The 13,407-nt window shown below is 40.4% G+C and overlaps 1 protein-coding gene across 1 annotated transcript; it reads right to left on the reverse strand.

The window, feature by feature from the left end:
• Window positions 1-263: 263 nt before the first annotated feature.
• On the reverse strand, window positions 264-13,130 carry PPP1R8 (protein phosphatase 1, regulatory subunit 8). Its single transcript, XM_009704513.1, is given in 9 exon segments — window positions 264-801; window positions 804-1,034; window positions 1,037-1,097; window positions 2,105-2,169; window positions 3,331-3,475; window positions 4,163-4,383; window positions 5,011-5,164; window positions 11,621-11,681; window positions 13,105-13,130. Coding segments are annotated over 9 exon segments (1,092 nt in total). The 3' UTR covers window positions 264-673.
• Between the last annotated feature and the right edge of the window lie 277 nt (window positions 13,131-13,407).

A 13,407-nucleotide genomic window follows, 5' to 3' on the forward strand; every position in this document is an offset into this window, starting at 1 on the left:
CACTCCTAGGCTTGCCATGCTTGTATGCTGCCATTAGCATCAACACAAGCTCAGATCCATCCACACGTGCACCCCTTTATCCACCCACACAGCACTCCGTCATACAATAGTGGATCACAGATAAGAAAGGCCACCTATTTCTTGTTCATCTCAACAACTAATGGGATGCTGTAGTGTTTTAGGTGGAAATTAAAACAAGCTGTAGCCAAACTAAAAAAAAAAATTAAAAAAAGATGCCCCACATTGGTGGCTTTTTGAAAATGTAAAAAAAGCTTACCTATATTTCGCAAGTTTTAGAACTCATATCAATGGGATTTCTGAAAGGCTTGGCCCCACAAACATTTACTTTTCATACAGTTGACCTGCTATGAGCAAGTCCATCAAGAACAACGTTACTCATAGTAAGCACAACACCTAAATACACGAATCTGCAGGGTCATGCCATAAATGATAATTAAATTGTATGACTCTGCCCCTTCAACTTATGAATCAAAATTCAGAGTAAAGACCTCTGGGGACAGAAATGGCTAAGGAAAGGCTGCCCAATATTTTGGTTCAAAAGGAGATGGGAGTTGTATTTTTTTTTTTAAACAGACAATATAAAAACGTTTGAAGACAGATCTTTAAAGGATATTTCACTTCTCCAATCTTGGTATTACATCTGGTTAGGACATCAAAATTTTAAAAAGACGATACTGCACATAAACAGTTTCTGGAGTTTGTAACTCTCACCCTCCCTCCACGAAACCCAACTCAGATCAGTAGGGAAGGGGTTGGCTTCTTGCCCGGCCATGCCTCCTTCGCATATTTCTTCTTCTTGGGTTCATTCACAGCTTCAGGATTAAAGACAGCAGGGTTTGGAGCTGGGTTCATGTTAACTGTTGAGGGCACAACAGGAGTCAAGTCCACATCTGGGGCAAGATTGGGGTAGGGCATTGGCAGACCACCAATGAGTGCTGTCCCATGGACGCCATGCGATTGGGAACCTGCCTCATTGTGAGTTGGAGGTAAACCACCATATAATCCTCCAAAAATTGCATACGTCGTGATGCAGAATCATCTGTGGTCAACGAGCCTGGATTCTCCAACCGTTTTTTCTGTAGATGGAAGTATTTAAAAAAATTATTCAAAATACATGAAACAAGCAAGCTATTTAAACTGGATGCCAACACCATTTTCACCGAAAAGGCACTTAGACCAGCCACACATAAAATGGTTACAGACCATGTCCCAGTCTTTGTTCCAGAAGATTTCTTCTGGGTTTCCTTGAAAACCACTTAATAATAAACTCTTCAAGGTGCACAGTGCGGGAAGGGGTGACAGAAGTTCAAGCTCAGGTTTAACTTAGATCAGGTCTGAGCACTGCTTTACCTCCTGTACATGCTTGCCAGTCTTGAGGTTGTTCTGAATGCAAGACTGAGTAGGTCTTTGGTCAGTAACACAGATCCTCCTTCCCCCCCACAGTAAGAAACTGCAATTTCTAGGTAACTAGGGTGATTTTGTGATCATTTGAATCTGATCATTTGAATCTTCTCCTGTAGTCTGGGGTTTATGTGGAATTATCCTTTTCCACATAATTTAGTGTATACCCACAACAAGTGAAATCGCTATTACACTGTTGCTTAGCTACCCTGAAGTTTTGCAAATCTTCCCTACTCCTCACATATTCAAATTAAATATAGCACTGGCAACACACTCATCTTGGAGCAAAGTCTAAACCCTGCTAGTTCTAGTAGACAACCTTATGAAATCTTTAGCACTTACAGTATTTAAACAAACAGCCTCTCATTTTAACTTTCTATTTTCCACGCTTCCCACAATTTTAATTGATGCCTAGAACTACCATACCAAATTTTGGCAGTGTTTGTTTTTGGGAGGATAAAAATTTTTCATTGATCCCATGTGTTATTAAAGAAAACAGCTAAAGCTGGATTTGAAGGGAAATGGTCAAATTTGCTAAAATAAGACAATTGTGAAACACGAACATGACTTTTGCTTAACAATAAAACACTTTCCACCACAGAACATTACATTTTTAAGGTGTAATTCATAAAGTATTCATCAATGTAACGCATTAATTAGAAAGTTGGGAGTTACGCTGTACCTTAACAGGGACTACTGCTGTCTGTACCATATTCCTGAAACGCCCAACAGAAGGGTCCACATCCTCTGTAAAAGCCAAGAACAGTGAAGCCTTCAGTAAGAATACAGGAAAAGACAGAACATCTGTCAGGTAAAGGAACCTATATGAAGAACTGGTACATGGACCACCTCTTCTCAAAGTCAGTGCTCTAGTAGCTCTCGGTAAGCAGATGCATGCCCAAATAAAGACAGGAGCTAAGAGGACACCTAGTGGCTTTGTCCCAAGGTGGGATCCTCAGATATTCTGGTAAGAAAGGCTTCCACTCAAATGGAGAACAGGGAAGGGGAACAGATGGATGGGCAGTTTGCACTGATCAGACAGACTGGAGTTCTGGGATGAAAGTTGCAGCTAAGAAGTCACTGCACATACTGAAAAGCACAACAGCTAACCCCAGAAGTCCTTGGGGGACCTTGAAGTAGGAGTGAGAAGAATTCAGTGTAGTCTCTGAAGTCTGAAAAAATTATCTTTTTTTGTAATGCAAATGACTGCTGTTTACATTAGGATGTTCTGAGCACTAAATTCCATAACCTTACAAATCAAAATGGTTATTCTGGGTGGTATACAATGCCAAATGAAACTAGCTCCAAACTGTATTTTAAAATGCATGCTCTTATTAATAGGAACATTATCCATACAAAATAGTGTTAATAGGAATATAAAACAGCTAAGGGAGAAAAATGACTAATTAGGAATTGGACATATCTTCAGAAGCTTCATTTTGAATGAGTATGACTTGTTTCAGATATGCAGACAAGTAGCAAAAAAACCTCTGAGCTGGAGACAGATATCCATTAGGCAACAGGTAAGGAAAGCATTAAGGGACAGATGAAAACCAAACAAGTTCAGTTCTCATTTAGATTCTAAAGAAGGCAAAAAATTTAAAACACTTTCCTCCTTTTGGACCCATAAGATTTTTCCAACATCTGACAGAATTTTGAACAATGAAGCTGAGTGTGGTATCTCTGTCCTGCACAAATCATGCAGTTATTTTACAGGTAGAAGAGAAGAAACAGAGAGGTCAAAGACCTAAGTAAGACATGTGGCAGTTTCTCTGAAATAGCAGATCCCAAATATTGACTGCCAAATTTCGGTTCTCCTTATCCATATGCAGCCATGAGCAATCTCTATGAGAATACTGGAAAGAGGGCCTTAAGGGCATCAACCAAAGATTAAAGCAAACTACTTACCTGGATTGATGATTTCATCATCATCACTGAATGTCACTCTGGAGTTCTTCCGTTTTCTCTTTGGTCTCTGAATATCCAAGTTCCCTTCCTCAATGGTTAGTGTGGAAATTCTTTTGTTATGGGCTGTATTAAACTCTGTCAGGTTCTAATGACAAATTTGCAGATGAAATAGTTTAAGCAACGAGTGTATGAAGTCTGATTTAATCATGTGATTGTGGATATCAAAAGACCACAGCACATTGTTTAGTTTCAACTTTAGACCTCTAGGAAGAAAGAGTGCTCCAGAGCTGCAACAGCTTGGCCAGAGAGGTGGTGGAGTCTGTCTGCAGAGATATTCAGGACTTGACCAAGCATGATCCTGGGCAATCCACTCTAGCTGACCCTGCTTGAGCCAGGGGACTGGACCAGATAATCCGGAGAGGCCCCTTCCAACCTCAACAATCCTGTGAATGCCACATACACTGCTTTCTCCCTCTTCGCTAGCTAACTGCAGGAAACAAGGCAGCATTCACTGTTATCTGGCAATGGGGAACAGTGTGGGAAATCACCCCTGACCTGGGGTAATGTTAGTTGGAGAGTGCATACTCCCTGGCAAGCCTTTGAGAGAAGACCATTGGAACCGTAGGATTATTAGGTCACTGACTCTGGGAAGCAGCATGATCACAGGCTTATCATGGCAGAATGAGATGGTTTGTTCATATCTGCCAGCAGAAGACACCTCAGACTATCTTCAAGGCCAAGAAATTAAGAAGCTGAACCTATGCAAACAAGTGGGGAACGCTATCTGTTTAGCTGGAAATGCCATCTAGGCACAACGTGTCATCATACTCACATCAAGTTCTGTCTCCTCCTCTGGCAGGCCCAGCAAGCCCTTGAGCTCTTCATCTTCACTGCCCATTTTCTCATCTCCTTTAACTGCTGATGGCAGTGTCTGAGGCTTCTCTCGCAGAGTATATGCTCGTGTAGAAGCGCCAAATGAAACCGTGGAGTCAATGGGTATCTGTTGGGGTTTGTGAGGTTCCAAACGGATATGACCCAAGAATGTGCCATGTGCTGAACATCAAAATGCAAAATAGTCTGTTAGTCATAAGCTTGGGCTCACAGTATTCAAGTTCAAGCCTGACGTAATTCAAAAACTGTACATGGTTGCTCCGTGATACAGGCCACCGAGGTACTGCTGACAACATTAGTTATGTACATTTTACCTACCACCTGACACGCTAAGATAACACACATCAGAAGTCCTCAAAAAGTCACGGAAGTAAGTGACAGACACCATTTACTTTCTGGATTCTTGCAGGTCCCAATGTACCGTGTTTGGAATCATTCCCTCAGTGGAAGAAACGGTACGTCAGGTTTTAGATCTCGGGAAATCACTCTCAGAAGAGAAAGCTTCATTAAAATTGTGAAGGGAAGGCCAAGTCACTCTCCTCGTCTCCCTTAGCCTCTTAAAAGTCTAGAAATGTTTTAAACACCAAGTGAAGCAGATGTAAGCTAACTGGAGCAAACACTCCTTTGCTCCTAACCCTTGCCAATCTTTCACTAGGATGCTAATTCAGATTATAGTCATCTATCCAAACAGTGCAAACAACAACAACAACGGAAAAAGTGTCTCAGATTCAGAAATGTTTAAGCAATGAAATATTGTACTTCTGTCTGGTTAAATGTCACACTACTTACTGCTGTTTAGATCTATGAGGAAAACCCTCTTGAGATGTTTGTGATAGACCAAGGCAGCATGGACCCGAGAGCAAGACTGGTGATCAATGGTAAAATCGCACAGATCAGGATTTCTCCCAAAGAGATAGTATTTCTTCTCATCAATAATAAGTTTCTGAGGTAGAATATCAAACAGAGAAGCATATTAGACTCCTACGATCTTCCTGAAAAAGTTCAAGAACATGAATAAACAGAGCAAATTCAAGACAAAGCATCAACAGCTCATCAATACTTCAGTTTTCTCTGACTGTTAAATACAGAAACCCAAATCTTCTCTTTACAAAATCAGAGCAGCTGGATATGGAAGAATCCCAGTTATTCCCTTCTTTAACAGCCATTACAAGACAGCCTGGGAAGGACAATAACTCTTCAAAGCATGAGACTGCCTCATACAAGATTCTCTCTCACATCTACTCACAATGATTTTTACACATTCCTCAATGTAGATGACCTTGGGCCTTGTCGAAACCAGGAAACTATGCTAAATGATCTCCAGTCTGATAAAGAAAATCAAAATTATATTTCTGTATAGAAACGGACATACAAGAGACTTCAGATCTTTGTAACAAAGATGTAAAGCTACACGGAATACGTACTGTGATATGAATCCATATCAGTTTATTTAAGTAAGCCACTAATTTGAGGCATTTCTTCTTAATTCATCCTAGTTCTAACCTATTCTTCAAACAAGATCTTACATACTGTAATACCAGTTACATAAACCATCTCTGAAAGCAAAGGAATATGTTGACAGTCCTACAGTATACAGCATATTTCTATTAACAGACAATGTTGCGGAAAGGAATTCATTGTGCCTAAATGCTGAAGCCCCTAAGCAGTGCAGCCTTCCTTCTCACTGTATTCCAAGATCTTGATCTAACCTGTGTTTTCTTGCTTCCAGCTGCACAAAAGTCAGAGTCTGGCAATGCATTACAGATTTGTTAACAGATGGCTTCTCCTGCGTTTTGAAACATTTACCAAAGCCCACACAATGTTTCAATAGCATGATCAAAGGAATGCTGATGACACATTTTCCATCAGAAAAAAACCCAGATCTTAGTTCAGGAAAGCATTGCTTTCATGAGAGGGTCTGAGCTGAATTAACATGTTGCCTGCTAGAGCACGAGGCTTTCTCCTGAGATGGTCTGAGCTGAATAAACATGTTGCCTGCTAGAGCACGAGGATTTCTCCCCTCTCCCTCCTTCCATTCCCAGCTATACAACCCTCTCAATTGCACTGCCACACATCTGCACAAAGTTTTCAGCTTGCAAAGCAGTTTTTTGCCGCACTAGTCTTCTACTGTTTTAGTAGACTGAATCAGTTTGCCTTCAGTCAGATGCTTATCCCCAGATGCCTCTTAGTGAAGCAATGGATTATATGCACTAGGACTCTGTGATGAGGAAGGTGAGGAAGGACCTCCCTTTCTGGCAGCAACATTCATGTCAATCAGTTGTCTGCTCCTCAGTTTTGCCAGCTGTATAAACCACATGCTCTGCTGGAAAGAGCCAATGTATCAGACTAGTTATACGTAGTTGGTTTGGGGTTCTTTTGAGCTATCAGAAAGACTGACACAATGAGCACCTAGACAGTGACTTATTCTGTGGCACAAAGTCATACAGAAAGTAAGGCGGATAGCCTGGGATAAGACATAGAATCTATATTCCTCTGCAAGGATAAAAATCCCATGGACCTCATTTTCTACTACAAATCACCTTGCAAAGTTAAATCTATTTACCTGCCCACCAATTATGAACTTCAAGGCTCTGAGCACTGCTGCATTCACATGACACATCCCCAGTGATTTTTTTCAGATTTTTCCCCCCAGATGTGTTCTACATTTTCCAAGTTAGATTTCTCATTGTTCTGCTGAACATTTGTTAGCCTCCATGCTGCAAGTTTTCATAATAGGATGTTCAGTAATAAGTATTAAATTTATTTCTGTATGTTTATTCTCTCTTTTAGGTCACTGGAAGAATTAATTGAACAACTCAACTCCATACTAGTATACAACATGACGACTTTACAATTACTTGGTCCCTTAGGTAATACTCTACTAATGTCTTATTCCCAACTAACTCAAGGTATACATTTTAAGCACGATTTCATGAGAGTAAGTGCTTTGTGAACACTGACTTACATATTTTGGTCTGCTTTCTTAAAATAACAAGATCTAGGTGATCAAGCTGTGTATGTACCTATCAGCTCCCAACACCCACTACTAAACCAAGTAACTTCTGAATCAGCTGGCCAATTTCAACCAGCACTACAAGATACTAAATTTCAAGAAGTTCTGTGAAAATAAACAGCTAGATAGAACCACAACTTCCTCAGTAACCTCAGTGATACATAAGCTGGCAGAAAATCCACAAGAATGTCAATACTTAAACTACCGAAAAAAAAAAAAAAAAATCTTCTTTGTGAGTCTACGCCTCATTTGCTAAGACAGGAATCACAGCTTAATTAGCAATTCACCTTCAAGTACATTATCTGGTGACAAATGAGGTACAAATGCAAAATTCAAGTGATTTTCCTCCAACTGGGACATTTAAAACATGCAGGTGTCTTCTCTATTTGTGTCTGGTGGGGAATAGCATACCTCAAAGCCTCAGTATAATTCAGACAAAAAACCCACAAAATCAACACACTGAAAAAGTCTACTGGATTCTGCTCTCACCTGGCTACTTTATTATCACTTTCTGTCTCTTTACAAATGCTGGTTTTCACAAGACCCTCCCTGCAGAATTAACCAGAAAGTATAAGCCACTGATAAAGAGCTTAAACTAGTACATGGTTTATTCAGTCCTTTCTGGTTGAATTTTTATTTTTTTTTTTTAATTCCACCTGTAAATAGATGAATCTGCTCCCTGTACATTCTTCATGCTAGCGTACTTCTGTTACACTTTTCCCTGCAAGCCTTAATCAACAGCTATCATTCCATTAGTCTCGCTGACATCTTCCCTTAAGATTACAGTTGTTTCATCCAGCTATTGATCTGCAAATATCATAGTGTTTGTTACAATACATCTTTTGAGAAATTCCAGTTATGTGTTCTGAGGATTTGGCTTCATAGCAATAGAGTTATGTCCAATATTACGCAGTACCTTACTCATTCAGTTCAGCACCATGAATCTTCCCAAATTCAATACCTCTGTACTAATGAAGTCTATGATTCCACTCTGTAAGAAAGATGAGCACTAACTTCTCTTTTTATTCTTGTGTATTTGAAAAAAAATCCTGTGTAAACACAACTCTGATGCAAACAAGTGGATCTTCAGAAGTTGATTTATTATTCCACATTTCAGTGCTCAGCTCCACAAGCAGTTCTCTCATGATTTCAAGTACCATAAAAATTGGTCAAACAATTTCTCATTCTTGTCCACAACCGAAATCAAAAGAAGTGTCCTGTAAGTTTTCATTTGCACACATTATGCACAAAAAAATACCATCCTGACTTGACAGCATTTCAAGAGATTTTGCAATACATAAATTGGAAATATTGCAACAATTCATCAACAGAGAAAATAATTTTATTGCCTTTACATCAAGATAATGTTTCCAAAATTTTCTGTGCCTCTGAGTTATAACCCAGCGTCATTCTTTATACACTGAGCTTAAACACTTCATGGCTTGTTTTAATGTTGCACTTTTCAGACCCAGCAATCACAACATGTACCTCAGACCTCTGCAGAAGACCTGGGATACGGATGGCTCGGTTAGTATCAAGTGCTCAGTAATTCACAAGATGTAAGAATGTTCTTCCTTGGTTACTGCTGTTTACCATAAAAGACAAAACTGAAAAACTATTTGCCACATTTACCAAACAGGGAAACAGACGGATCACATTCAAACGCTGTTAATTTGTTGCACAGTTCCCATACATACACACAGTACCTTGTTTCACGTAACCACCACAGTCAAGCGGACTCAAGTCATCACCTATATACAGCGTGCAAGGCCACAAACCATACAAGCAGGCATGCATGCTACATACAACAGTCTGCTAGAACTTCCCCACCAAGCCAGCTCTTCTGATTCTTACTTCAGCAGACCGAAGTACGATAGCAAGCCAGGCCTCTCTGCTACACACATAGCTGCCTGTGCCTAGTCACCGCCTGCCACAGCGTTCAGCACACATATTATATACACTGAATGGCAGGCAAGCTATACCTCACTGATCTCGGGAACACCGATTGCCAACATCAGATATTCAGGAGGTCAAACACAAACTCTACAGTCATTCTGTAACCTCCGTGTGACCACATCCTCTACTGAACCTCAAGAGTACTTGGATAGCTGACTAGCAATGGCTGTTAACAGTGCTCTGCACAGCAGTAAAAACAACTCTTTTAGGTTATCAAGACAGTTAATGGTAGGAAGAGGGAATCAGGATGTTTGTACCACTCACTTCCCCAATGCAGATCGAGACCCCAGGCTTACAAAGCCAACTTGGGCCTCCTGTAGGCCCAAAAGCTTTAGGCAGCACAGCCTCAGAGTCTGACACCACCAGGACGATATTCCTGACCGTCAATTTATCAACACCAAATTTGCTCATCCATTGCCAAAACCAATGGTGCATCCTCACCTTCCATATGGCATTTTGCTGCTTTTTTTTCAGTCCTGACCAGGACTCCCATGACAGACATTTGCCTAGCACCCGAGGATTAATTCAGCAGAGAGCTCCTGACTCTTTCATCCTAAAGTTCTCTCTCCACACTCAAAAATCCCAAAGAAATATGACAAGAAAAAATTTATCTCATAGAATAAGTCTCCCAGGTGGGAACACTGCATTATGTTTGGCCACTTGCCACATATCAAAAAACCCAAAGTCACTGTCATTTGGCTTTGGTCACCGAATCTCATTACATGGCCTGAGAAATACTGGAAAACCCAGTGCCAAGCACAATCCTTACCCCAGATGCTGCTGCTAGGATGGCAGTGAGAAGGCTGAGCTGAGAAGCAGTCCTGCTACAGCTCTCTCATCTCTGAAAATGATTCTGAACATGTAACAGTACCATGAGAAGCAGAATACACGGTTCACGGTTTGACAACAAATGCAATGCAAAGGGTTTGAAAGCTATAGTGCCTAGGATGAGCCAGTGAAGGACAGCTCCAATGTAGTCCGAGTAGCGGGTATGAAGCAACTCAGCCATGTCTTGTATGAACTAATGAGCTACTTTGAAGATGCAGACAATGTGGGTTAGTACCTAATTCCTTTCAAATCAAGGCTGAGCAAAGATCTCTTTTAGGTCAAGACTGGCTTTACTAATTTTCTGTGTCTTTAAACCCAGAGTAAGAGCACTCTCTCACTACAGTCTGTAAACCCAACAGTTTGTGGCCTGGGAAAACACAAGTTGATTTGCGACATACCTATTTGCAACATCTCTATCTGCTTTCCTATGCAAAGCATATTCTAGTAACTTAACCAAATTCTAAACCGTAAATCTCTCCTCCTAGACACCAGAAGGAACAGTTAATACTGTCTGAGGCTCCTGTGGTAGCATACATTAAAAAACAGCCAAGATTTTAAGCTACCTAAATCTTTCTCGACCTAAGACTGAGTTCTTAATTTTTCAAGTTTCTGTTCAGAAAAGCTGGTTCAACTTTGCAAACTTTTGCTGCCCAGAAACATTTCTCTGTTTCAGTTAATTGCCAATTAGGAGTCTTTCCACAGCTAAAATACATTCACTGGCTTGGGTCCTCTCTGTCGATGATGTTAAAGAGCCTTTTTTTTATTTACTACTTTTAGTGTGATATAAGACAAAATATGAAATAGAGAATGAAGTGGTATATATCAGACAAATTCCTTTGCTGTAATAAAAATAACTTATTGTACCTGTGCTAATCACAACACTGCAGATCCAGAACATGGGATGAAAAATCATACTGTATTTCATACTGTAGGACAGGGCAATAATCCTGTAAAATACAGGATGCCTAGTTAACCTTACTGTAAAACAAAATAAAAAAAAAAAATAAACTGAGCAGACAAGTATCTCAAACAAGCAGCACAAAGTGAGGAGTTTTTACTCTTACTGTTTTGTATTTGAGACTTCTTTCCCCATGTTATTTGAGTTTCTGCTCCTGAAGTTCCTAATACAAGGTGCCTTCTGACTGCAGTCTGATACCTCCTATATAAGTATCTTGTAGGGAACAAAATACCAACTTTGGTCCAAAATTAAGTTTGGAAAAATAAGGCTCTGCAAAGTATCAAGTTTCCCTCACAAACATTTTATTTTTTCTCTCTCTTACTAGGACAGGTTTAATGTTCAGGAATCAACGTGTCACTGTTTGCTAGCTAAGCACTGCAGTTTTATACCCCTTCACACAGTGCATCTCATTGGGAAGATACCCGATGGAAGTGCTGCACAGTATGAGTCAGCTTTAGAGCCTAGGCAAGGGAAAATTCACTTCATTCTCAAGTTTCAGAGTAAAACAAACTGATTTGAAAATAATGAATATGAGACAGAAATTATAAGAACTTGTAAGTGAGTGTGGAAAACGCTGGGAAATGTTCTACTGCTGGTGCCTATGTACACAACACACTAAATACGTACAAAACCTGTTTTCATACCTCAATGAGTTTGTCTCCTTTGACTACATCCAGATGTAAGCCAGGTGGTGGTTTCCCTGCCCTGGAAAATAAAGAAAGAAAAATATAGTGTCAAAGTATTTAATAAAAAGTTTATTAGTGTTAGAGCTAATACTCTATTAGAGTTATAGACCAAACAGATACAAATGTAAGCAGAATTATTTTGGAGAAAATATGAAAATCCCGTAGTTCTCTTTTCCTCCCTGTAGATTCCTTCTGACAACACATAAACCACGACTTTTTAATAAGAGTTAAGCTAACAGGACATGAGGCATTTCAAGCTTTACTTCTTCAGGTGAAAAAAAGCTAATTTACAAAATAAACAGATCAGCTCCTAAGAGAACATGATATGAGGCCAGGAAGAACCTAACAACTAGAGAACGGGGTAGCCGAGGACTGTTTGCTTAACGGCCTGCTCAAGGGCTCTGTTTTCTCATGTTACCTTCAAAACAGTAGACCTCTGCCCTCAGCTGCTGAGAGAAACTGAAAGTTCTACCATCCTTCCCCCTCTAGGACTGGTAATGGCAAAAAACCTGAAAGGGGCTCCACATACACCTATACTATCATAAAAATGTTGGCCAATAGCCAGTGTTCCTCCACGCTCACCCTATAATCAAACTTATTTGGTATTTACAGTGCTCAAAACCAGGACACCACTGTGGTATCAATACACTGCCCTTCACTACACAGGATCTTTGGCTGTTGACAGCAAATGATCTTTTTCTGCTCAGATCTCTAAAAATCTGTATTTCTAGGACTTCTTCACTGACAATAGCACTGCTCCTTGTCTCTATGGCTGGACTAACTTTCTAGGCAATAGCAGTGACCCAGTTCTCAGCTACATTGCTGCCCTTCTGAAGAACAACCACAGAGGAGATCACATTCCCATTTATTGCTCTGCTCGCTGCACAGGACAAGCCAAGAGAACAGCGACAATGGGTAGTGACATTCTCAGCATGGTCGGAGAAGAAAGAAAGGTGACTTGTAATTGAAGTTGTTTGAGAGGGTTAAATATAGATGTTCATGTTTCTGGGATGTGCCTTACAATCTGAGGTTTCTTCTGTGTCACCAGGTCAGCTGGTTACTATACACATGCTCTCCTAGATAACTTTGTAATACAAGAACACAGTCCTCTGTTATTCCTATTTAATTTCTTTCTCAAGTACTGCACAAGCATTTTCCATTCTTGCTCCAAACCTATTATACCAGTCTGCCCAGATCTCTCTGGCCCTTCTTGAATATGCCAGTTGGGACTTTAAGTTTTCTTACCAAGCCCTTCCCCAAGACTGTGGATAGTACCATCCTAACAAGATGGATATGGTTTATATTGATTCTTATTCTTTCAGATGAACAAACAGCAGCAGCAAAAGCAGGGATGCAAAGCTCCAGGGCAATCTGCTAAAATGGTGACTGCTTCCTAGAAATGGCATTATGGCGGTGTGATGGCAAGACGAGCAACTCGTCACCGGTCTCCACTTGGACATCGCGCCATTGACCGCAACTATGAGCGCAACCACCCAGCCGATTCCTTATCCACCGAGTGGTCCATCCATCAAATCCATGTCTCTCCAATTTAGAGACAAGGATGTAGCAAGGGACAGTGCCAAATGCTTTGCACAAGTCCAGGTAAATAGCATCATTTGCTCTTCTCTTATCCACCAATGCTGTAACCCCATCATAAAAAGCCATATGCTCTGCCCTATCAGACCCCTCACCTCACAGATCAAGGAAGTGAAACATTGAAAGGAAATCTCTTGCAAAAATCTACT

The sequence above is a fragment of the Cariama cristata genome, unplaced genomic scaffold, assembly GCF_000690535.1.
Source record: "Cariama cristata isolate BGI_N322 unplaced genomic scaffold, ASM69053v1 scaffold28217, whole genome shotgun sequence".
NCBI classification, from domain to species: Eukaryota; Metazoa; Chordata; class Aves; order Cariamiformes; family Cariamidae; genus Cariama; species Cariama cristata.